Source organism: Hemitrygon akajei, chromosome 1 (genome assembly GCF_048418815.1).
Source record: "Hemitrygon akajei chromosome 1, sHemAka1.3, whole genome shotgun sequence".
Lineage (NCBI taxonomy): Eukaryota > Metazoa > Chordata > Chondrichthyes > Myliobatiformes > Dasyatidae > Hemitrygon > Hemitrygon akajei.
The window spans coordinates 211763484-211789466 of record NC_133124.1 but is presented as its reverse complement, the minus strand read 5'-3'; the positions used below and the strand labels follow the sequence as shown (position 1 = coordinate 211789466).

General features: G+C 43.7%; 1 protein-coding gene across 5 annotated transcripts in view; it reads right to left on the bottom strand.

The window, feature by feature from the left end:
- Positions 1-25983, bottom strand: part of tet3 (tet methylcytosine dioxygenase 3) — a 329399-nt gene that overhangs the window by 218712 nt on the left and 84704 nt on the right. Inside the window, exons 1-2 of one of the 5 annotated variants that reach the window (XM_073059969.1) lie at positions 24638-24654; positions 21466-21522 (exon numbers count right to left, since the gene is read on the bottom strand). Coding sequence is in view for 2 of the 5 variants with exons in the window: in XM_073059941.1 (XP_072916042.1) it covers positions 21466-21522; positions 21825-21890 (123 nt within the window). In the remaining 3 variants the exon portion in view is untranslated. Of the gene's footprint in view, positions 1-21465; positions 21523-21820; positions 22027-22057; positions 22092-24637; positions 24655-25983 lie in introns of those variants that run through there. The other 4 variants (XM_073059956.1, XM_073059941.1, XM_073059965.1 and 1 more) reach the window with 4 other exon arrangements.

Here is a 25983-nt window from a genome sequence, read left to right as displayed (position 1 = left end):
AACACAATAGTCCTCACATCCCTCTCTCTCTCTAAAAATCCAGCCCTGACATACCTCCTTATCTCTGCAACCTCTTCCAACTCTCTATCTGTCTGAGAACTCTTTGTTCAATTCTGGCAACAGAATCATCCTGATTGTAGCAGAGTGCTGCATTGCCTTCAGTTGTGATGGACTCAAGACTCAAAATTCCCTCCCCAACATCCTTCCATCTCTCAGTCTTTCTTACTTAAAGCCACTGCTTAAAAACTAGCTCTTAGTCAGTGCTCTACTGTCCAGTCAAGCATCTGATTTAGCCTGACCATGCTCCAGCTAAGTAGCTGGGGGCATTTCACTCTGTTACAGACACTTAAATTGAAATCATTCCCACTGTGTGAAATATATTCAACCTGGTATCAACTCTACCTGAACTGAAGACTTAAGTACTAATGTCTTGGCCAATGAGACGACGATCAGAATGTTAAATTGCCTAGGTGGATTCAAGAAGCGTTGTTACTGCTCTGAAAACCAAAACAACAGAACTACTAACTAGCGTGCTCCACTAATAACCTGGTAGTTGGCGGCACACAATCAGCTTTGTCCAAGGTAGTTCAACATCTAACCATTCAGATAATGTAGCAGAATTGCCAGTCTTCAATATCAAAGCTTACAGCACCCTATCCTTGAGAACATAAAATAGAGAATGGTACAGGTTCTCAGCCTGCAAAGTTTTGTCAATTTTAACATACTCCAACATCAATCCAACCCTTCCCTCCCACATAGCCCACATCCATTTGCCTATTTAAGAGTCTCTTAATCTGCCTAATGCAATGGACTCTACCACTACCCTTAGCAGCGTATTCACTCTCTGTGTCAAAGAATTCATATTTGCCTTATGTCCTCTTGTATCAGCTGTTTCTGCCCTGGCTGTCCACTCTATCAATGCCTCTTATCATCTGTATACACCTCTCAGCATCCTTGGCTCCAAAGACAAAGATCCTCACTCATTCCACTTGTCCCTGTCAGGCACGTTCTTTAATCCAGGCGACATCCTGGTGCTTCTCCACTGCACCCTCTCTAAAGCACCCACATCCTTGCCATAATGAGGAAATCAGAACAGAAAACAATACTCCAAGTGTGGTCCAACCAGAGCTTTGTAGAACCGCAACATTATCTCATGGCTCTTGAACTCAGTCCCCTGACTAATGAAGACCAAGCCAACTATCAACTTGTGCAGCAACTTTGAGGAATCTATGGATGTGGACCCCAGGATCTCCCTGTGCCTCTACACTGCTGAGAATCCCGCCATTAATCTTGTACTCTGCCTTCCAGTTCTCTTTTCTGGATTGAACAGCATCTGCCTCTTGCCAGCCCAGTTGTGCATCCTATCAATGCCCTGTTGCAACCTACGACAACCTTCTACATGATATACGACGCCACCAACTTTAACATTAGTCTCTCTGGAATGCCTGTGACACTAACGTACAACAAGCTACAAGACATATAGAGAGATACAGCACAGAAACAGGCCCTTCAGCCCAATGAGTCCATTCTAACCAGTAACCTAATGTGGCTTGCTCCCTCTGCATCCCCATCCACTCCCCCTAGATTCCACCACGCACCACCAAACACAAGAGATTCTTAGGTGCTGGAAATACACTCCAAATGTGGGACGAACTCAAAGTTGTTGTTCAGTTGAGTCCAACTCTTCGTGACCACAGGGTTTTCATGGCAAGGTAAGGATTGCCAGGCCTTTTTTCTGCACAGATACTGCTGCTGCCCAGGTTGGGACCCGGCTGGGTTTGAACTCGGGACCATCTGCCCTGAAGTCCAGTGTTGATGCCACTACACCACCAGCCGGCCTCAGCAAGTCAGGCAGCATCAATGGAGAAGAATAAGAGTTGAGACCCTTCAGCAGGTGTAAAGGGTCCTCTTTATTCCTCTCCATAGATGCTGCCTAATCTGCTGAGTATCTCCAGCATCTTGTGTGTGTTCTTCTACCACACGCTTACACATTAGGGGGAACTTACTACAACCAATTAACCTATCAACCTGCACATCGTTGGGATGTGAGCAAGAAACCAGAGAAAACCGGCACTGAAAAGATCTTGCTCAAGGCAGTTCCTCTGTAGGAACCAATACTTAGAAGTGTCCTCCCAGAATAATGTTTGCAAATTTGATTTCCTCTTTCACAGTCTTTGAATTGCATCACTATTTTTCCAGTAAAGAGTGCAGGGAGCCGAAGAGAGAAAACGGACTTTTATTTAGTTAGAACACTTCATGATCTTGGGAATTCTCAAGGCGCTTTGTAAGCAAGTAATGATTTTTCAAGCATTGTCACCATTGCAAATACTCTGTAGTCCTTTCTTGGCATTACGTTGTGTCACACTACGATTCTCCCGAATGGGACAGATTCAGGCAGATCTACCTGTTTAGAACTGGACATCCTATGTGTAGTCAGCAGCAGTAGAATGTACAATCGGCAGCCTACTGGCCAAGTACATCCTTCGTTTGGTATTTGTGGTCAGGGCAGGAGATCAAACCTTGAGCATTCAGCATTCAGCAGGCCTACAACTGAAACGGTAAACCAGCAAAGCTGAAAGGCAGCACACTATCGGCTAATCAGTGCAGGACAGATTGAAATTTAAAGGCAAATGAACTCTTCTTGGCCTTCCAGCCAGGTACAGGTATCAATTATAACCGATGTTTCAATGACAAACTCTGCTATCTGCATCCGGGATGATGGCTGGGCACGTCTTGTATTTATACCCCCATAGTCCGTGCCTCCTGATTGATTAGTCCAATTAAGTTTCCACTCTCCCACCTTTTTTTTACAATCGAATTCCAGTTGTTACTTAGAGCAACACTTGTCCAGAGATCATCATATTCAGGTCTATCCGTTATCTATGCCGGGAAAGCACTACCCAAGAGTATATTCTTTAGTGATAACCTTATATTTGTGGCCCAAATTTTTGAATTCTCTCACAGGCAAAAGTATCTACATACTGTCAACCCTATCAACTTCACCACTGATTTTTTTAAAAACCTTTGACAGGGAATTCTCTTAAACATTCTCATTGACTGTTTAAAATAGAACATCCGAATTTAATCAGGCTTTTGGTTTGAGTTTCAAGCTGAAAGTTTAAAATTATTCGCATAATGGAATAGAAACAAATTTCTAACCTAAGATCTTTATTCAGTCTGCATACCTCCTGTATCTAAAAAAAAGTGCCACTGATGTTTTTCCTCTGACCTCTCTCAATTACAAGCAACACACACAAAATGCTGGAGGAACACAGCAGGCCAGGCAACATCTATGGAAAAGAGTACAATCCAAGTTTCGGGCCCTCGGTTCTGAGATACTCAAACCATTCAGTCAGACACTAACAATCATTCCATGGTAAACATCACTTGGATCACATTTCTTCCCCATTCTGATGCTTGGTCTGAACCTCTTGACAGTGGTTAAGGGAGATTCAGACGGAATTGGATGTATTGGTATAGATGCAGCCTCAGAGTCTGAGATGCCCAGATTCCAATATACTGGAAGCTGTCAGGGTGGTGTTTGCACATTCTCCCTGTGATTCCCTCTAGGTGCTCCAGTTTTCTGCTACATCCTAAAGTTTGGTAGGTTAATTGATTACTGTAAATTGCCCCCAATGTGGGGATGAGTGGTAAATCTGGGGGAAGGAGGGGGGATGAAGAGAACGAGAAGAGCATAAATACAAAAATTAATGCAGGATTAGTTTAAATGTATGACTGGGGGTCAGTGTGGTCTCAATGGGCTGAAGGGCAGTTATGGTGCTATATCTCGCTATGTCCCTGTTACAGGGTATCCCAACCTTTATTATGCCATGGACCAATGCCATTAATCAAGGGTCTGTGGACCTCACTTTGAAAACCCCCAGTGTATGATGTCGGATGTATCAATGTCCATGTGGTAAATACTCAGGAATTCAGCAGTTTGGCCAAAATTCCATGTTTCAAAGCTCCGGTCTTCTACAACCCTAAAGATCTCCTTTGAATAAATATGCTAAACATTGCTCATAAGAAGTGTAGCTGTATTTGGTAATTAATAGTCCATTCCTTCTTGGAAATAGAAATCACACGGATGTGAAGATGAGATCCATTTAACGGAAGGAGCTGGGAGAGGAAGTGGTTGTGGCAAGTACAAAGTACTTTAACAACATTTAAAAGTAATTGGATAGGTACTGTACATGGTTAGAAAAGGGATATGGACAAAACACGGGCATATAGCATTAGCCTAGATGGTAATCTTGGTCAGTCTGGGCTCACTGGGCCAAAGGGCCCGTATCCATGCTGTATGTCTCCATGACTCTACACAGCTATTCAACCAGACAATGGACTGATTCCTGTAAAGACAGCATTGAAATCTGAACAAAGATTGAGTCAATTAAACTTATATAGTATTTACTCAAGTTTAGAAGATTGTGTGGAGATCTCAGACAAAATTCCAACAGGGATGGATGGATTTGATGCCATCCAATTCTGGAAAGCTGTCCCCAATGCCCAGATAGTCCAGGACCACTAATTACAGGCTAAGGGGAAGGGAGTGAGTCAAAGATGAGGGTACTTCTCCTAGAAAGTGATGAGCCACAGAATGCAGTTGAAGTCAGGCCATGAATATACACTTGGTAATCATTTTATTAGGTACACCTGTACACCTACTCATTAATGCAAATTTCTAATTAGCTAGTTATGTGGCAGCAACTCAATGCAAACATGGTCAAGAGGTTCAGTTGATGTTCTGACCAAACATCAGAATGGGGAAGAAATGTGATCTAAGTGACTTTCACTGTGGAATGATTGTTGGTGCCAGACAGGGTGGTTTGAGTATCTCAGAAAATGCTGATCTCCTGGGATTTTCATGTGCAACGTCTCTAGAGCAGGGGTTTCCAACCTTTTTTTATGCCGTGGACCAGTACCATTAACCAAGGGGTCCATGGACCCCAGTTTGGAAACTCCTCACCCCTCCTCACCACCCTAGAATTTACAGAGAATGGTCCGGTGAGCGGCAGTTCCATGGGTGAAAATATCTTGATGAGAGAGGTCAGAGGAGAATGGCCAGACTGATTCAAGCTGTCAGGAAGGCAACAGTAACTCAAATAAGCACATGTCACAACACTGCTGCACAGAAGAGCATCTCAAACAACATGTCTAACCCTGAAGTGGATAGACTACAGCAGCAGAAGACTACAAAACGTACAACCAGCGGCCGCTTCAATTAGGTACAGGAAGTACCGAACAGAAGTGGCCACCGAGTGTATTGAAAGAAGAGTAGGATACCTTTCTCAGAGCTGATGGGATCAGGGGATATGGGGAGGGGGGAAAGTACAAAGGAGTGCTGAATTTGGATGAACAGCCGTGATCAGACAAAAAAGCAGGGCAGGCTCACAGGGTCAAATTCTCCTATTTCCTACGTTTCCATGAAACTGTTCTACAGCCCTTCCTATCACTCATTTATTAGTCACTTTTGGCAACAGTACCTGTAAACAATGTCTGTTTTAAAACATGTACTGACTGCACTGCAATAAAATAGATAATTTAGATAGCGATATTTGTACAGAATTAAATAGATGAAGATAACAGTTGTTCTCCTACAAGGACCACAGGGGGTCATCTTGGTGTCTCATCTGGCAGAAGCTTTCAAGAAGATAGAACTCAGCCTCCACATTTCTATATATAAAGATCTGGCAGTGAGAAAGATCGTTCCAAAGCCAAGACAGAGGGGAAACTCTTCATCGAAACTTGGGGGAAGAGAAGAGGAAAGTCTTACAAAGGTGTACTTAGTACAAAAAAATGAAAAGGAAAACTGTCACAATAATAGGTTTGAGCGTAGCATTTGACTCAAACCTAATACTTAGTTCTGAAGAAGGGTGTCGGCCCAAAACTTCGACTGTTTACTCATTTCCATAGATGCTGCCTGACCTGTTGAGTTCTGTCAGGTGTGTGTGTGTGTTGTTTTGGGTTTCCAACATCTGCAGACTTTCTCATCTATGGGAGGAATATTGTGAGATACTGGGCACAGTCCTTTGCTGCAGATGACATAGGCATGGGCCAAGTGGACAGTTGGAGACTTTTCCCCAGTGCAGAAATGGTTAATTACAAGGGGACATCATTATAAGATGATTGATAGATAGTATCGGAAGGAGAATGTCAGAGGCAAGTTCTTGTGCAAGTTCAATGTGTGGAACACACTGCCAGAGGTGGTGGTAGAGGCATTTACATGAGGGGCATTTAAGAAACTCTTAGATAGGGAGAAAGATGATAGAAAACAGAGGGTTATGTAGAAGAGAAAGGCTAAATCGATCTTAGAGTAGGTTAAAAGGTCAGCACAACATTCTGGGCTGAATGGCCTGTACCATGCTGTAATTTTCTATGTTCTATGATGTATCTACCACTTACTCCCATTTAATATTAACGTGCCCCAGAACTTTGCTCCAAAATAGATCTTCAACTGCAATTTTCTCCCAACTTTCTCCTTCGTGAAAGTTATTTATTGAAACCCTCGCTCAGGTCTTCTGACAGGTCACACTGATTGTTCCTTTGGTTGCTAATGAGCGTCACTCTATTTCTGAATATATTCATCAAATGCCTTAGGATTTTCCTCAATCTTATCTGCCATTTATATTTTGTAGTCCTTCTTTTCTCCCTTAATTTCTACACACTCTGTGTTCCTGAAGAGCCTCCCCAATATTCAGTGGGCTAGAACCGTCATCTTTCAATTTTCACTGGAAGGGCTATTTATCTACAGTTGTTGGATTTGACATTAGGTTTTAATGGCTTGGCTGCAGTCTCCCATCACTGCAGGGGTTGGATATGCACAGGACAAAGAAGCAAGCAGGCTAAATCATTATGGACCCTAATCACCCAGCAAATCATAAACACAAGGGATTCTGCAAATGCTGGATATTCAGAGTAACGCATACAAAACGCTGGAGGAACTCAGGTGGTAGTAAAGGCAGAAACATAATGGGCATTAAAGGAACTCTTAGACAGACACATGGATGATTGAAAATTTGAAGGTTATGTGGAAGGAAAGTGTCTGCTCCAAATCTTGGAGTAGATTAAAAGATCAGCATAACAGGGCCCAGAGGACTTGTACTGAGCTGTAATATTCTATGTTCTAAATGACACCAATGAAACAAGGTCTGTCCTGGGATAGGAGCACCTACAAATAGTTCGGTGAGAAACTTGCTGAGCTCCGAGACATTCAGGAATAAAGAAAAATTGAAAGAATTGATGGATCTGTTGAAAAACTAACCCAGGGCAAAGCAAGTTAGTGCAAAGGTTGAAGATTGATTTAACAATTTTTTTTAAAAAAACCTACGAAAGTAGAGACTGAATATGCAGCTGAATGTGATTATGAAACTGCCACGATGGCAATGCCAACCAGTGGTGTAGTGGCATCCACACCGGACTTTGAGGTGAGTGGTCCCAAGGTTCGAATCCGGCCAGCTCTTTGCACGCTTTCCATCCGTGCTGGGTTCAGTGTCAAGCTAACAACTAGGCTTCATTTTTTAAAAAAAACAGACAAATGCTAAAGAAATGGCAAAGTTATTGACTTATTTATTTATTAGTATTATTATTTCTTCTTCTTCTTCTTCTTCTATATTATGTATTGCATTGAACCGCTGCTGCTAAGTTAACAAATTTCACGACGCATGCCGGTGATAATAAACCTGGTTCAGATTCTGAAGTTGCCGCCCAATGACCCAGAAGGCGTGCAGAGTAATAACAACAACAAACTGTCTCAGATGTTGAGGGGACGGGATTGTATGTAAAGTAACTGATGACTATATTGGAATGCTGCTGTTATAACAGATGAATCTGACATACGGGTACACATTGAAGATTACCCAAGCAGTGTGTAATCATCAAGTACAATCATGCAGGACTTACAGGTAGAACCGAACGTTCCAGTGTGCAAGCAGACAAATAGTAGAATAGCTCAAAGTTCAAAGTGAGTTTTATTATCAGAGCATGTCAACCCTGAGATTTATTTTCCTCTATAGAAATAGTAACCATAACAGAATCAATGAAAGATCAACCAGAGTGCAGAAGACAACAAACTGTGCAAATGCAAATATAAATAAATAGCCATAAATAACGATTAATAAATCGTTACCCAATACTCCACCGAAGCAAATTGAGATGATCACCATCCTAAAGAAATAAAGGCTCTTAACTCTGAAGGGGGGAGATGAGGTAACTGGATGCTGGCTTAGGCAAGAAAAATGATTTATAAAGTCAAGCTGGAAGGAATAAGTATAAAGTTAATCAAATGCAATACAAGTTAAAATCTCCTAATTGCCGCATAAAGAAACCAAATGAAGACTGATGCAAAGGCAGTGCTTACGTTGTTTAATGAAAAAGGGACTAACAAATCAGAAGTAAAACCACCAACTGCTCTCATAAATCTATACTCTAGTGGCCACTTTATGAGGTACAGGAGTGGTCATGGTGTGATCTTCTGCTGTTGTAGCCCATCCACTTCAAGGTCGAACATGTAATGCATTCAGAGATGCTCTTCTGCACATCACTGTTGTAGTGTCCAATAATAGAGGGTATGCATTTAAGGTGAGAGGTGGTAATTTCAAAGGAGATATGAAGGGCAAGATTTGCCAGTCAATGGATGTTTTTTTTTTGTTTTTTGCACCATCCTCTATAAACTCTAGAGACCGTTGTGCGTAAAAATCCCAGGAGATCAAACGACCCCATCTGTTATCAACAGTCATTCCAGTCAAAGTCACCTAGATCACATTTCAACCCCATTCTGATGTTTGGACAAAACAATAACAGACTGTTTCGTCAACTATTTATTCATTTCTATAGATGCTGCCTGACCTGCTGAGTTCCTCCAGAATTTTGTGTGTTTTGGACTGAACCTCTTGACCATGATGTGAAGAGGAGCAGCTCTGGACATACATGTTGAACCTTGAATTGGATGGGCTGCAGAAGGCCATATTGGGTTGAAAGGTGTACCTAATAAAGTGTTCAACCAAGTGTATATTGACCATATTAAGTGTTAAGATACCTCTCCATAAACTGGGAACAGTTCAGAGCAAATATTTTACCCGACATATTGAAGGAATTTAATCATACCAAACTTTAATGACATCCAGCAAAAGCGGTCATGTCTTTTAACTCCCAGACTTCCCGCCAGAGTACTTTACATGTCTAACAGTTCTATATGTATCACGCTGCAAGTCGGTGCAGAAGGAATCAATTAACTCCCTTCACAAAGTCCGTGTAGATTTCAGCTTGAGGACTATAAATCACTGGGGGCACATGTTGAGTACAGCTTTAAGGATAATTGAGAAGCAGAACATTGTATACACCAAAGTACGAGCTGCCCTGCCCAGGTATACATTAGTTACAGAAGCTGAAGTCCAGATTTGAAACAGCTTGCTACCAAATGTCAGAACTTCTGCAATAGAGTCTCTACACTCTTCTCACTCTCACAGTTTGATACCCCAGACACAGCAAGACAAGTGATGTTGGCACATCTGTGTCAGCATGGCACGTTGGTAGATGCCACTTTGAAAACAACGAGGATGCTTCAAGGATCTGAAGACATAAGCAACACAGACTACACAATATGGAGTTTAACCCCCCTTGTTTAATACTCAATATGAATATTGAAACAGGAGCAGGAGTGGGTCGAACCTGTCCTCCCCATGGCTGATCCAACTTTGGCCTCACTTCCACATTCCTACCTGTTCCCCAAGACCCTGGATTCCTCTTTAGACAAATAAAATAAAATCACACGTTCACTGTTTACTCAGGTAGAGAATTCTAAAGATTCACAACCCTTGCTCTTCATTCTTTGTCAGAGTTATACAGCACCAAAACACGCTCTTCAGTTCTATTTATCCATGCTGATGAGGTTGTCTATCTGAGCTAGACCCACTTGGCCTGTATGTGACCTATATCTTTCTGTGATTTAGAACATACAATAGTACAACACAGTGTAAGCTTTTCGGCCCATGATGTTGCCCTGACATTTTAACATACTCTAACATGAATCTAACCCTTCCCTTCTAGGTAGCCCTCCGTTTTTCAAACATCCATTATCTAGGAGCTACTTAAAAGCCACTAACATATCTGCCTCTACCATCACCCTGAATGGTGTAAAGAACTTATCTCTGACACCCTGTCCCCTACTTCCCTCCAATCACCTTAAAGTTATGCCCCTTATATTAGCCATTTCTGCCTTAGAAAAAAGTCTCTGGCTCTCCACTCTATCTATGCCTCTTATCATCTTGTACACCTCTACCAAGTCACCTATCATCCTTCTTCACTCCAAAGAGAAAATCAGCATCCACCATCAAGGACCTTCTCCACCCAGATCATGTTCCCTTCTCGTTGCTGCCATCAGGCAGAAGGTACAAGAGACTTAGGACTTGCACCCCCAGGTTCAGGAACAGTTACAATCCTTCAACCATAACAGCTCTTGAACTTCATTCAACTTTACTTACCCCGCCGTTGAAGTGTTCCCACAACCATTTGGCTCACTTTCAAGGGCTCTTTATCTCATGTTCTCGATATTTATTGCTATTTATTTATATTTGCATTTGCACAGTTTATGGTCTTCTGCACTCTGGCTGAACATCTGGGTAATCTTTCACTGATTCTGTTACAGTTACTATTCTATAGATTTGCTGAGTATACCATAAGGAAATAAATCTCAGGGTTGTATATGGTGACATATACTGTATGTATTATGATAATAACATTTACTTTGAACTTTGAAAAGCCCCAGCTCACTCTAGTCCTGGTAGCATCCTGGTAAATTTCCTCCGCACCCTCTCTGAAGCTCCCATACTTTTCCTAAAATGAGGTGACCAGAACTGAACTTTTCCCTCTAAACCAGTGGTTCCCAACGTGGGGCGTATGCCCCACAGGGGGGTAATTTGATTTTTAAGGGGGGCAATTCGAGAATGAGTTATTAACAGTGAATTTTTTCTAGTAAGTCTGTGTGAGTATGAGTGTGTGTGTGCGAGTTAATACATATGTGTATATACAGTATGCATACATAAAAATACTTGTGTGTGTGTGTGTACATGTGTAATTGCGTATGTACTGTATATATAGTGTATCACCATCATTACAACCATCAAATGGCTTTCATAATTAAATTAATGAATTGACTGATGTAGGAAGGAACGAATGAACAAGTCCAAACGCGTAAGAAACTCGTACGAGGTCGCGCCAATGCTGCTTTTTGCAGTAGCTTTCGGTTCTTGGTGGTGTGAAGGTGTGTACATTGCGTCATCTCTTTTAAACGGTGTATCTGTCTTTGTATGCTGTAGAAACGAATCGGCATTGTTTTATTTATTTATTATTATTATTATTTTAATATCACTTAATGTTCTTTTTTTTACAATTGCTTAGTAATTTCTTCCTCAGAACTTTAACAGTCCTTTGGTTCTTTTATTTTTCTCTTTCATGAATGCCATGTTCTTTGGAAGATTGTTTAAACCAAGTTAATGGTCTTTTAGGCTTCCTCCAGGTGAATAGGAGTTCACTTTTTGAATAATAAGAATTATATATCACCACAGGGGGCATCAGGATTTTAGAGGTGATTAGGTGGGGCATGGCCAAAAAAAGGTTGGGAACCACTGCTCTAAACCTTTGCTATCCATTTACATGTCGAAAATTCTTCTAAACATTGCAATTGTACCCATTTCAACAGCATTTCTGGCAGTCATCCCATTCCATACACCCACCACCATCTGTGTGAAAAAGATGCCTCACAAGTCCCTTATAACTATTTTTCCTGGCGCCTTAAAACCACGACCTCTTGTCTAATTCTGCACACTATCCCCAAGCACAAGGTTTTGCCCAAGAGGGGGAAACATTCACTCAGCATTTCCCCCCTCAGAATCTTGGAAGTTACAATGAGATCACTTCTCTCATTCCACAGACGATGACCTCCACGTGTTCAACTTCTCTCCATCCTGGAAGCATAGTGATCAGCACAACGCTTTACAGCACAGGCGACCAGGGTTCAATTCCCGTCCCTGCCTGTAAGGAGTTTGGACGTTCCTCCTGTGACCGCGTGGGTTTCCGCCAGGTGCTCCGGCTTCCTCCCACAGTCCAAAGACGTACTGTTTAGTCTGTTAATTGGTCATTGTACATTATCCCCTGATTAGGCTAGGATTAAATCTGAGTGTTGTTGGGCTTGAAAGGCTTGAAGGGGCCGGAAGGGCCTATTCCATGCTATGTGGCTCTGTAAATAAATAAACAGAAATCTATTAACTCCTTCATCCCAGTGAAGCTTCACCACACCGCAGAGGAAAGGAGGGTTCCTGGCCGGAGTGGGAAGGCGGGAGGCAGCATTGATCTAATGTAAAGTAGCTGTCAGCTCTGATAACATCACAATACGCACTACATAACCTTCGGCAATGAACTTACTCAGAGTTCAGTCAACGGGAGAGGGATGAGGATTAGCACAAAATAGGGGTTTTGTGATAGCACAATTTTGATGGGCCAAGTGGCCTGTCTTCATGCCTTACTTCCCTAAATGCCTGATGAAATCACGGAGCACTCTACTCAAAGCCGTCTCAGGGACTCCTGCCAATGCTTGCATGCTGGGGGGATATTTTTATTTTCTTTAGTAAGTCAGCTTAATATTACTAAAGCATCCCTGTAACCTCTTCCCATCCTGACCTAGGAGAGGCCTGGGCCCCCAAAGTTGGCTTCAACAGGATTGGCAATGGGACAAGGTGAAAGGACATTAAAGTTTATTCCCCAAGCCCTTCCCCAAGGAGGTAACACTGGGTTAGGGGCAATAGAGTCACAGGACACAGAAACAGGGCCTTCTGACCACACAAGAGATTCTGCGGATGCTGAAAATCTTTAGCAACACACACACAAAATTCAGGAGGAACTCAGCAGGTCAGACAGCATCTATGGAAGGGAATAAACAGTCGATGTTTCAGGCCAGGACCCTTCATCGTGACTCTTCATTTCCCTCCACAGATTCCGCCTGACCTGCAGAGTCCCTCCAGCATTTCTTGTTTGTCCTTTGATTTCATATATTTTAGTTTTATTTGCAGATACAGCACAGAATGGGCCTTTCCAGCCCAACGAACTCCACCACAAAGCAATCCACCTACTTAACACCAGCCTAATCACAGGACTTTAAGGTTCCTTAAGGTTGTTATAGTCGGGGGTGGTAATGGGGACAAGCTCCCACTACCTATTAAATGCTCCCGAAGGTGCGCACCTCAAATAGCCCCTGACAACCATGTCTGGCTCTTGGCCTTCACGTGTGGCTTAGCTACTAAGCCTGCTGGAACCATTGCTACTGACAGAAGGGGCAAAGACAGGTTACTGGTGCCTTAAACCCAGTTGCAGATGTGGCTCTTCAGCCATAGTTGGCAGCTCGTCTAGAGGGAAAACTCTGATCTTAAACTTCCACGGTGGCCTCCTCTACACTGATGAGATCCGTCGTGAATTGGGGGGACCGCTACGTAGGCCACCTCCGCTCCATCCGCCAAAAGCGGAACTCCTGGTGGTCAAACATTTTGATTTCCATTCCAACATGTCCGTCCACGGCCTCTGCTTGTGCTGAGATGAGGCCATCTTCAGTGTAGAGGATCAACACCTTGTATTCCATACGGGTAGCCTCCAACCTGATGCCATGAATATTGATTTCTCCTTCCATTTAAAAAAGAATCCCTTCCCCCGTCCTCTTCTTCTACTCTCCACTCTGGCCTCTTACCTCTTCTTACCTGCCTATCACCTACCCCTGGGTTCCCTCCTCCAATGGGTCTCTCTCGTCTCCTATCAGATTCCTTTACCTCCAGCCCTTTATCTTTCCCTGGCTTCACCTATCACCTTCCAGCTATCCCCTGTCCCCTTCCCCCCCACCTCTTTATTCTGGTATCTTCCCCCTTCCTCCTCAGTCCTGAAGAAGGGTCTCAGCCCAAGAAGTTGACTGTTCACACTTTTCCACAGATGCTGCCTGACCTGCTGAGTTCCTCCAGCATTTTTTGCGCGTCGCTTTGCATTTCCAGCATCTGCAGAATTTCTCGTGTTTACTAAATGCTAAGTCTTTGCAGCATTACGTGACTTATATTGTAAATTTTGCTTAGGTTAAGGGATAATAAATGGCCGAAGCGTCTTCCTTCCACATTGTCAGTAAATAAAGGTCATCGAGAATTAAGAACAACCATCGAATCACACCACACTGTGTGAAGCTCATCAACGCCTCTACTTCCTCAGGGTTGATTCCTGCCACTGCCTGTGAGGAGTTTGTACGTGCTCCCTGTGACCGTGTGGATTTCCTCCGGGTGCTCCGGTTTCCTCCCACAGCCCTATGACATTCTGGTTAGTAGGTTAATTGGTCATTGTAAATTGCCCCGTGATTAGGCTAAGGTGAAATCGGGGGGTTGCTGGATTACGTATCTCAGTAAATAAACAAAAATAAAGAAATATGCATGTCCTACTGCAGGACAGTCAATTATATCACTAGGTAGGACTAAAATGTCCACAATTGACAAATCAAAGATCAAAACTCCAGTCACAGAACATTACAGCACAGAAACAGGCCCTTCAGCCCATCTAGTCTGTGCCAAACTACTATTCTGCCTCATCCCATCGACCTGCACCGAGACCATCACCCTCCACACTCCTCCCATCCGTGTACTTATCCAAACTTCTCTTAAATGCTGAAATCGAACCTGCATCAACCATTTCTGGTGGCAGCTCACACCACCTTCTAAGTGCAGAAGTTCCCCCTCATGTTCCCCGGAATATTTCACCCTTCACCCTTAACTCATGACCTCTCACCCATTTTCAGTCAAAAAAGCCTGCTTGCATTTAGCCTATCTATACCACTCCATCAAATCTCCCCCTCGTTTTCCTATGCTCCAGGGAATAATGCCCTAACATATTCAACCTTTCCCTACAACATGGTAGTGTAGTGGTTAGCACAATGGTTTACAGTGCCAGCGACATGGGTTCAATTCCCACCACTGCCTGTAAGGAGTCTGTGCATTCTCCCCGTGACCATGTGGGTTTCCTCCGGGTGCTCAGGTTTCCTCCCGCAATCCAAAGACGTACCAGCAGGTAGATTAATTGGTCATTGTAAATTGTCCTGTGATTAGGCCAGAGCTATATCAGGGGTTGCTGGGCAGCACAGCTCAGAGGGCTGGAAGGGCCTAGTTCGCTCCGTATCTAAACAAATTACTCAGTTCTTCAAGTCCCGGCAACGACCTTCTGATCCAGTGATCACACATTCTGTACAAGCCATTGACTAAAATCTAACTCTGCTTCTGGAACTATAGAATTGGGGTGCTTCAACTTCACAAAGGTTTGCAGTCCAATTCTTACCAGATTTTATTCAGTGCTCCTGACTGCCTCATTGCCAATTGTGACATTCTGATGGTCAAATATGTAAATACATCTTCAGCTGGATGCGTGCCCGGAGGAGGCTTGAGGGACCACTGGTGCAAGAGGGGTCAGATTGAAAAGGGGAGGGTTTTCCAAGGTCACACTGCCCTTCTTCATGGGCGAAAATCCTGTCAGCTATTCCAAAGACGTACCGGTTAGTAGGGCAATTGCTAGGGTTAAATAGGAGGGTTGCTGGGCGGTGTGGCTCGTTGGGCTGGAAGGGTCTCTATTTCTAAATAAATAAATACAATGGAGAACCTGCAGAGACTGGAATTCTGAAATAAAAAGAAAAAAAGAAACACAGGAAAGACTCAGCAGGTCAGACAGTGCCCATGGAGAAAGAATCGGAGACAACGATGAAGATCCCTCACCTCCCTTTATGTCTCCGAGTCTAATTTTAAGGTTGTTTCCAGTGGTTTTGGACTCTTTCAGCATTTAAAGTTTGAAGTAAATCTTATCATCAAAGTACATATACTATATACCTCCATGTACAACCCGAGATTCATTTTCCTGCGTGCATACTCAGCAAATCTATAGAATAGTAACTATAACAGGATCAATGAAAGATCAACCAGAGTGCAGAAGACAAACTGTGCAAATGCAAATATAGATAAGTAGCAATAAATAACGAGAACAAGAAATAACAAGATAAAGAGTCCTTAAAGTGAGTTCATTGGTTGTGGGAACATCTCAATGGATAATCTCTTTAAATCACCTCAGCTGGTTTACTTCTTTTATAATTTGGGGAACATTTCCCGTCAATGTAAACAGCCCCCTTCAAAGTTCAAAGTAAAGTTATTGTCAAAGTAAATATATGTCATCATATACTACTCTGAGATTCATTTCCCTGCAGGCATTCACAGTAGAACAAAGACATAAAATAGAAACAGTGGAAATCTATACGCAAGGAGAGGCCAACAATCAAAAGAAGACAAAATGTGCAAATAAAAATAACACTAAAGGGGTTGTCAATCTTTTTTATGGCATGGACTGAAATGATTAAGTAAGGCATCCATGGACCCCTGGTTGGGAATTCCTGATCTAATGGATATGACCCTTCATATTTGCCAAGACCAAATATTCATCAATTGAATGGTATGACACACAATACCGACATTCAGATCTTTGCTTTAAACCAGACATTCCCAACTAGGGCTCCATGGACCCCTTGTTTAATGATATTGGTCCCCCCCCCTCTGCCAGAAGAAATTCTGAATCACCTCACTTTTAAATGACCACACCCCATATCCCCCCCAATCTTGTAATTAACTTTCTCTGCTAACAAACTCATACCTACACTCAGTGGTCACTTTATTAGGTACACCTGCACACCAGCTCGTTAGTGCAAATTTCTAATCAGCCAATCGTGTGGCAGCAACTCAGTGCATAAAAGCATGCAGACATGGTCAAGAGGTTCAGTTGTTGTTCAGACCGAACAACAGAATGGGGAAGGAATGTGATCTAAGTGACTTTGACCGTGGAATGACTGTTGGTGCCAGGTGGGATGGTTTGAGTATCTCAGAAACTGCTGATCTCCTGGGATTTTCATGCACATCAGTCTCTAGAGTTTACAGAGAATGGCGTGAAAAGCAAAACAAACATCCAGTGAGCGGCAGTTCCAAGGGTGAAAGCTCATTGTTAATGGGGAGAATGGCCAGACTGGTTCAAGCTGACAGGAATACCAGTGGTGTGTAGAAGAGCATCTCCGAATGCACAACTCATCAAACCCTGAAATGGATGGACTACAGCAGCAGAAGATCACAAACACTCACTGGTCACTTTATTAGGTACAGGAGGTAACGAATAAAGTGGCCATTGAGTGTATATTAACTGGCGGATTGAAATACATGGTCATAGTGTGCTGTGAAGCGTATACTATTTTCTTTGTTGGACATCAATAGGTTTAACCCAATAAATCCTTTCTGAGATGAACTCCTGATATGTTTGGCGAACAGTGTACTATGTAATCCTTCTGTGTGCTGTTTGTATTGTGGCTCTTAGACAGAATTGGGACTTACACCACAATCTGATTACAAAAGGACTGAAATTAGTCTTGATCTACTTTTTATTTAGGGTTACAGTGAGGAACAGGCACAACAACACGACAAGCCAGTCCACCCAGCAACATACCTATTTAATCCCAGCCTAATCACAGGACAATTTACAGTGTCCAATTAACCTATTAACTGATAGGTCTTTAGACTGCTGGAGGAAACCCAAGCATTCACAAAGTGGAATGTACAAACTCCTCACAAACAACGTCAGGACTGAACTCCAAGCTCTGACGCCGGAGCTGTAATGATGCCACGCTAACTGTTTATGCTACTGGGGTGTCTTTAATATACATGGCATCCTATAACGTGTAGGGTGGGGTGGGGATTCCAAGAAGAAGTATTGTCATGTGGATGAAATAATGGTCAGAGTGATATCATCTTAAGTTTCCAGGGTTAAAAACTAAGTCAGGTTTAGTGAGGGGCACATTTACCTTTCTTGTGTACAGCAGGGAACTTTTCAAAGTTCAAAGTAAATTTATTATCAAAGTGTATAAGATGATGAGAGGCATTGATTGTGTCAGAGGCTTTTTCCCAGGGCTGAAATGGTTGCCACAAGAGGATACAGGTATAAGGTGCTGGGGAGTAGGTACAGAGGAGATGTCGAGGGTAAGTTTTTTACTCAGAGAGTGGTGAGTGCGTGGAATGGGCTGCCGGCAACGGTGGTGGAGATGGATACGACAGGGTCTTTTAAGAGACTTTTGGATAGATACATTGAGCTTAGAAAAATAGAGGACTATGGGTAACTCTAGTAATTTCTAAGGTAGGGACATGTTCGGCACAACTTTGTGGGCTAAAGGGCCTGTATTGTGCTGTAGGTTTTCCATGTTTCTATGTTTCTACATAAATGTCACCATATACAGTACTGTGCAAAGTCTTAGGCACATATACATATATAGCTAGGGTGCCCAAGACCTTTGCACAGAACTGCAGTAATTTTATGTTTTGCACTGTACTGCTGACGCGAAAAAAAAAACAAATTTCATCTGACATATGTGAGTGACGATAAACCTGACTCTGATGTGGGCCTCCATTGTGGTTGAGAGTGGGAAGGGTGCATGGAGAGGGGAGGGAGCAGGAAGAACCAGGGGGACATTCTGTAATGATCAACAAGCCAATTGTTTGGAATCAAATTACCTTGCCCGTTGTCTGAGGGCTGGGTGCGTCTGCACCCACACCAGCCCAACCCACTCCTTCTCTACCACCTGTCCCACACCCTTCCCGCTGCGCTCCACCCTCGCCATTTATTTCAGGCATATTCAGTAAGTCCAAGAACCATAACAGAATTAATGAAAGACCACACCCAACAGGGCAGACAAACAACCAATGTACTTTCAACTCATTCAAGTCTTTTCACTTTGCTGAACCTATTTCATTCTCTCTCTCCCTGCCTAATACAACACAATCAGGCTTTGCCAAACTTAATCTGTGGCCAAACCACGCATTCTTCAACTGAATCAGAAGTAGGTTTATTATTACTGACGTAAGTCATAAAATTTGCTGATTTTCAGCAGCAGTACAGCAGCAATACATTAAAAATACACAACAAAATACAATGAATATGTAAATATAAAGATATAAGTCTATAGCCGTTTATATATTTAAATACATCGTGCAAAAAGAGAGCAAAATTCCTGAGGTAGTGTTTTTGGGTTCACTGGCCGTTCAGAAATCTGGTGGCGGAGGGGAAGGAGCTGTTCCTAAGACGCTGAGTGTGTGACAATCAAAGCTGAGAATGGAACAGACTTTGATCCGGAAAATAAGAACGTTCACTCTCCAATTTTCACCTTTTAATTTTCAGCTTCACCTTAGGCTTAACCTTGCAAAACCATTCATTGACAAGGCACACCTGTTGGAGAAGGTCTGCCATCAGATACACATTTCCAAGAAGGAATGGATTTCAAATGGGACGCATCAGATGCATGTCAAAGCTACTCTCTTTACTGGGGTGGGGGGGGGGGAGAATAATTGTGCCAATGGTGAATTATGATCCTCATTCTGACCAGCAGAAGCATAATGCACCTCCTGTTCGAATCCTGTAGTACATTCGCTTATATGATGACTCACGGGTGACGTGTGCAGGAGTAGTGTTTGTAAACCTCAGAGCCATGTGCTTGCAGCCAGCATGATTGCCAAATATGCCTGCCAAACAGCTCGCATGCCATCCGCTAACCTTTCCACGGGGCCCCCTGCACCACGTGAGTGTCAGAGCTAAATATCATTACAGTACAAGCTCCATAATCCAAGAACCACTTCCGTGCGGGTGGCTGCCAGCCCTCCTGCCTATTCGTGCCATTTGGATATAGTCCTGTAGCTCTGGAAAGGAGCTGCAAAGGAGTTTGGCGGGTGCGGGAAAGAGGATGACTTCAGTTTAAAAAGCAGCAAAAACTCGGCTTACAAGTAATCGCTTCAATTAATTGTTGTGGGATGTTTTATGGAAAATACCTCTTGCCCCTATTGCAGGCTGCAGGTGCAAGTTGTAAATTCACACTCTCGCCAGAGTTTATCTAGGCAATGCCACTAAATAACCGGCCGTCACTTCAACCTCACCATTTCACACCTCAGTTTTTACAGACTGCCAGTAGCGAGGAAGCGGAAAGAATGCAGGGGAAAGACAACCAAGCCAATATCACTTCTGGACAACTTTTTGGTTAAGTGTGCATTACTTTGCATACAAAGCTTCCCCCCCCCCAAAAAAAAAGTATTGACTCTTAATTTAACAGTGCCCTTCCCTTGGGGGCATGGGTCAAAGCAGAACCAAGCCTTGGAAATTCTAATGGGTTTCGCTTCCCAGTCAGTCACGGGCTAACACAAGTAAGAGAACAACCAAGTGCTGACTCATCAAATTAAGAGGCCTGTCAGTCTGGCTGTCAACGCCTAAATGGTCTGCACTGTAAAACAATTCAGCTAATTAATGCAAATCACCGTCCACAGTTGCCGCAAAAAATTCCAGCTGGTGCAGTTTTGAAGTCCTTGCACAAAAGGAGGAAAGCAACAATTGGAATGTGCATGCATTGGGGACACAGCAAAAGGATTCAGCCTCATCGTAACAAAGTCCTCCCCCACCCCCCCATACAACCCCCTTATTACAATTACATGAGAAAAAAACCGTCTGTTAACTCTTTAAGCTCAGATGGAAGCTGGCGTTCCCTTAAACAGGAGAACGGACTCCCAGTATCTCACTCCAACATCCAAGCTTACACTCCCCAGCACACTACGTTCTGAAAGTTTTGATGGGTTAACATTTAACCACAACGTTGCCCGGAAACCCAAATGCATCAGCTGTAAGGGGGAGCAAATAAGATTCAACATTCAGAGGGCGGACAGATTGTTAAAGCAAATCTTGGCCCCTTTTTCCACACGGAAGAAAATCAGGATCAGTGATAGATGATGTGAAATCTGTTGTTTTGCAGCACTGAGCCTTAAAGGCACAAAATCAAACAGAGCTGTGGGAAAGCCATCTGAAAAACTAGTCCAAAATGCCACAAGATAACAGCACATACTTTGTGGGATTATAGTTGGAAATTTCAAATTTGTTCATCTGCATATTGTTGGAGTGTTGCCGTGCCTTTTTCCTTTGCAGATACTTTGCTTACATTTTCACGGCAGTTCTTGTATACGTTCTGATGCAGTAACAACATCAAATGGGAGCATATGTGGTTTGGAACTCCTTTTGTTCATGCATAATTACCCTGGGCGATAGTATGCTACCCTACACAATTATTACCTACCAAAGAAAAGACCTACATATTCCTGAGTTGCTTGATCAATGTGCACTTGGGCTCAATGGAATGTGTTTCAACCCCTTCATCACAAAAAGAATACAACACGACAACCAGGAGTGCTCATCAGAAATTAAAGATCTTTTTTTTTCTCTCTCTGCCTCCCCTGTTTTTTTTTCCCACACACACTTTCCCCAGGAAGCAGAGTACTCTTCATCCTCTTAATGTGGAAAAAAAAATACTTCACGGGAGAGAGTGAAGCTTTGACAAAAAAAAAACAGTTCATTTACCTTTTCAACCAGTTCCTGCTTTTGTCTTTGGGCCTTTGTGTTGTCCTTGCTCCCCACCTGCAGGGAAAAATAGAATCAAACAAATAAAAAAAAAATCAATTAATGAATGCGACAGTGAAGTCAGTCCCCAACGAGACCCCACCACTGAACATTGCCATAAAATTGAACTTGACAAATGGTTACTGAGCTAAGAGATACATTTGTAATTAAGAATGATGAATAATCTATTTTTAAAATTGGTGTTTTAGTGAATAATTAGCAGCCTATTAATACATCTAGAAGAAATGGACACATAACATGGCACACAAGTCTTTTAAAAAAAAATTAGCCTTCAAAAGCTTCTTTGGAAATATACCTACTCTACACCTTCTATTTTCCAACACTTCTCTGAAACAGTTTCTGATTTCTCCATCAGAAGCAGACATTACAGGCAGCCATCTTGCCTCCGTCTCTTTGAGCTATGTTACAGGCACTGTGGTACATTAGATTTTTTTCTCAGTCAGACTCGAGCATCATTATCATATTTCTGAGCTCCATCAAAACCCTCTCTCCCCCCCCTCCCACCACCGACCAAACCAGCAGCAGCACAGACTTAAAATGTGACATGCAAGTCCGGACTCAGCCAGAACAACCAATCGGCAGATACTCCCGGAGAAGGAGAGTGGAGGGAGGGCGGCTTATGTTAGCTACTTGTCAATTGTCTTCCTCATTCAGGCTTCCTAAATAACACCACTCCTATGTGGTATCTATGCAAACAGGCAGCAGGAGAGCGAGTGGTAAACTGTGGAGTGGAGTAGCAGATGGACGACTCAGTACGTCTGCAGTCAGAGCAGCTGACAGAATCTTCCTTCCTGCTTGTATGTGAAACAACTTCATATGTAACTGTGTCGTCGTGTGTGTGTGTCTGTGTGTCTGTGTGCACGCAAGTCTGTTATCTCTATGCGCTCCTGAACCCGCGTGGATAACTTCGCTCACCTCAACACTGAACTGATTCCACAACCTACAGACTCACCCTCAAGGATTCTACGGCTCATGTCCTCAGAGTCATTTATTACTTATTTTTGTCTGTACATTTTGCCTTCTCTCGCTTGGCAGGGGTAGTTGTTCACTGATTCCATTCTGCTTCTTTACTCTAATGTGAATGCCTGCAAGAAAAGGATGGCACGGTGGCGCTGCGGTCAACACAACGCTTCACAGTGCAGGCGACCCGGGTTCAGTTCCCGACGCTGCCTGTAAGCAGCGTGCACGTTCTCCCCGTGACCGCGTGGGTTTCCTCCCGGTGCTCCGGTTTCCTCCCACAGTCCAAAGGCGAACCAGTTGGTAGATTAAACGGTCGTTGTAAATTGTCCCGTGATTAGGCTAGAGTTAAATTGGGGGATTGCCGGTCGGTGCAGTTTGAAGGGATGGAAGAGCCTATTTCACTCTGTATCTCAATAAAATAGAAATGGATCTCAAAGTAATAAAGTGTGGCATATATACACACACTTTGCTATACAATTTAGAACTTTTGAACTTTGTGCCTACATGTACTCTATGTGTGGGTGTTTCTGTGTATCTCTGCATGTATCAGGTGTGTGTGTGTGTGTGTGTGTGTGTGTGTGTGTGTGTGTGTGTGTGTGTGTGTGTGTGTGTGTGTGTGTGTGTGTGTGTGTCTGTGAGTGTGTGTGTGTGTGTGTGTGTGTGTGTGTGTCTGTGTGTCTGTGTGTGTGTGTGTGTGTGTGTATCTGTGTTTGTGTGTGTGTGTGTGTGTGTATCTGTGTGTGTGTGGCTGTGTGTCTCTGTGTGTGTCTGTGTGTGTGAGTGAGTGTGTGTGTATCTGTGTGTGTGTGTGTGTGTGTGTATCTGTGTGTGTGTGTGTGTGTGTGGCTGTGTGTGTGTGTGTATCTGTGTGTGTGTGTGTGTGTGTGTGTATCTGTGTCTGTGTGTGTATCTGTGTCTGTGTGTGTGTGTCTGTGTGTGAGTGTGTGTGTATCTCTGTGTGTGTGTCTGTGTGTGTGTGTGTGTGTGTATCTGTGTGTGTGTGTGTATCTGTGTCTGTGTGTGTGTGTGTCTGTGAGAGACTGCGCGGTGGGGTGAGGTAAAGCGTATGCCCGGCACACAAGAACTGTGCTGGAGCTGCCCAGTTTGGCCGCACTTTACAACAGCTGCGGTCGGGGCGGCTTCACGTGCTGGACACAGACTGCTGTCCTGGGTCAGTCAGGGGTCAAATTTGCAGCAACAGGATTCACAGCAGTGCATTGCTACCCCCCCCCCCCCACCCCCACCTTCAACCGCCCTCGTGTGGCCGCAGTGAAGCCCTACACAGAAGCCAATCCCTGTCGCGCCTCAACTTTGTACCCGAGCTGGTGTTTTCCTCTGAGGCAAAGCGACTCCTTCTGCCCTCTGGCTACCCCTTCCGGCTGGGACTGTGCCTTCCTGCCCGTTTTCATTCTGGGTCTGCAGCATCTGATCATACTAACTGCCCTGATGGCATCCCCTTCCCTCCTCCATCAACTCCTGCACTCCTCCAAAATCTCTCCCACCTCCTGTAGCTCCACCACCATGCTTTGGCCTCCTCCCTGGAATTTGCTCCCAAATCCCAAAGGCTTTCCTACAGTTACTTTTTATCCTTTGCCCTCAAAGTTTCTCCCCACTTCCCCCAAATTCAGGCAGCTTGCTCCCGCCTGGACGTTATCCACCAAACTCTCTCAGATCCCGCAAACTGATGGTCACTGCTTTCCGCCACTTCCCGCCAGGTCCCCACGTGCTTCCTCCTCCCTCTTTCCTATTCCCATCGCCGGCCGCCTTCTCCTCGCATTTTTCCATCTTCAGCTCACCACTGCATGCTCAGGATATTCCCTCCATGGGCGGGTTTGTGACGGAGGGGCAGGGAGCAACATCCTACCCATCCGCGTCTATCCATGCCTAGCAACATGATGGTGCACCCTGGGTCGCTGGAGCTGGGTCGCATAGCAACATGGCGGTGCACCCTGGTCACATGGCAACACAGTGGTGACCACAATCTCAGAGCTCCAGTGACCCAGCTTCAATCCTGAATTGGGAGACCTACTGGAGATTATATTGTAGATCCTATAATAGCAGGTTCCTAAAGGTTAACTTGCAGGCTGAGTCTGAGGTAAGGAAGGCAAACGCAATGGTTGCATTCATTTCAAGAGCATTAAAGTTTATTTACCTATACTTTTCCTTGCACTTTTTGTGTTCTTGTGCACACTGGTTGCTTGACAGTCTTTGTGTATAGCTTTTCATAAATTCTATTGTATTTCTTTATTTTCCTGTAAGTGTCTTCAAGAAATCAAATCTCAAGATAATATAGGGTGAGATATACACACTTTGATAATACATTTACTTTAACCTTTGACTAGAATATAAAAGCAAGGATGAGACTCTTGAGGCTTTATAAGGTATTGGTCAGATGCATTTGGAATATTGTGAGCAGTTTTGGGTCTCCGATGTAACTGAGCGGGATGTGCTGCCATTGGAGAGGGTTCAGAGGAGATTTTCCAAGAATGATCCAGGGGATGAAAGGGTTAATGTATGAAGTGTGGTTGATGACTCTGTGCCTGTACTTGATGGAGTTTCTAAAAATGGGGGAGGGGGATCTCAATGAAACGTATTGAATATTGAAAGGCCTAGATAGAGTGGACCTGGGGAGAATGTTTCCCATAGTGGGGGAGCCTAATATATCAGCCATGATGGAATGGCAGAGCAGACTCAATGGGCTGAATGGCCTAATTCTGCTCCTATGTCTTATGGTCTTATCCTTGGTGATTTTTAGCGCTCTCCATGCCAGTAAGCCAATCACTCTGTGGTTAAAGAATCTCCAACATATTACTTTTATTATTTATTTAGATACAGCACAGAGTAGGCCCTTCCCACCGTTCCAGCCACGCTGCCCAGCAACCGCCAGTATAAACCCGGCCTAATCATGGGACATTTTACAACGACCAACCGGTACATCTTTGGAATGTGGGGGGAAACCAGAGCACCCGGAGGAAACCCACGCATTAACAAAGGGGGGGGGGGGTCGAACAAACTAGAAACAGCAGCAAGAATTGTGAATGGGTCACTGGTACTGTAAAGCATTGTTCTAACCACTACACTACCATGTCACCTTGGTATAACTGGTACCAAGGCTGTCAAATGATGTGAAATTCTTCTGCCGCTATTTAACACCCTCAGTATTGGAGTCGGGACGTTATGTGAGACGTGGATGAGCTTGCGCTGAAGATATTTTAAACATAAGAGGTGCTGCAGATGCTGGAAATCCAGAGCAACACAAGGACAAAATGCTGAAGGAACTCTGAAGTTAGGCATCATATATCGAGGCAAGAAACAGTCAACATTGCGACCATTTTGGATTATCCCGTTGGAGGGGAAAATGCCACCAACCTTGAAGGAGTGCAAAGAAGATCCTTGCCAGGACTTGAGGGCTTGAGTTATAGGGAGAGGTTGGGCAGACTTGATTGGATTTTATTCCTTGGAGTGAAGGAGACTGAGAGGTGACCTCAGAGAGGTGTA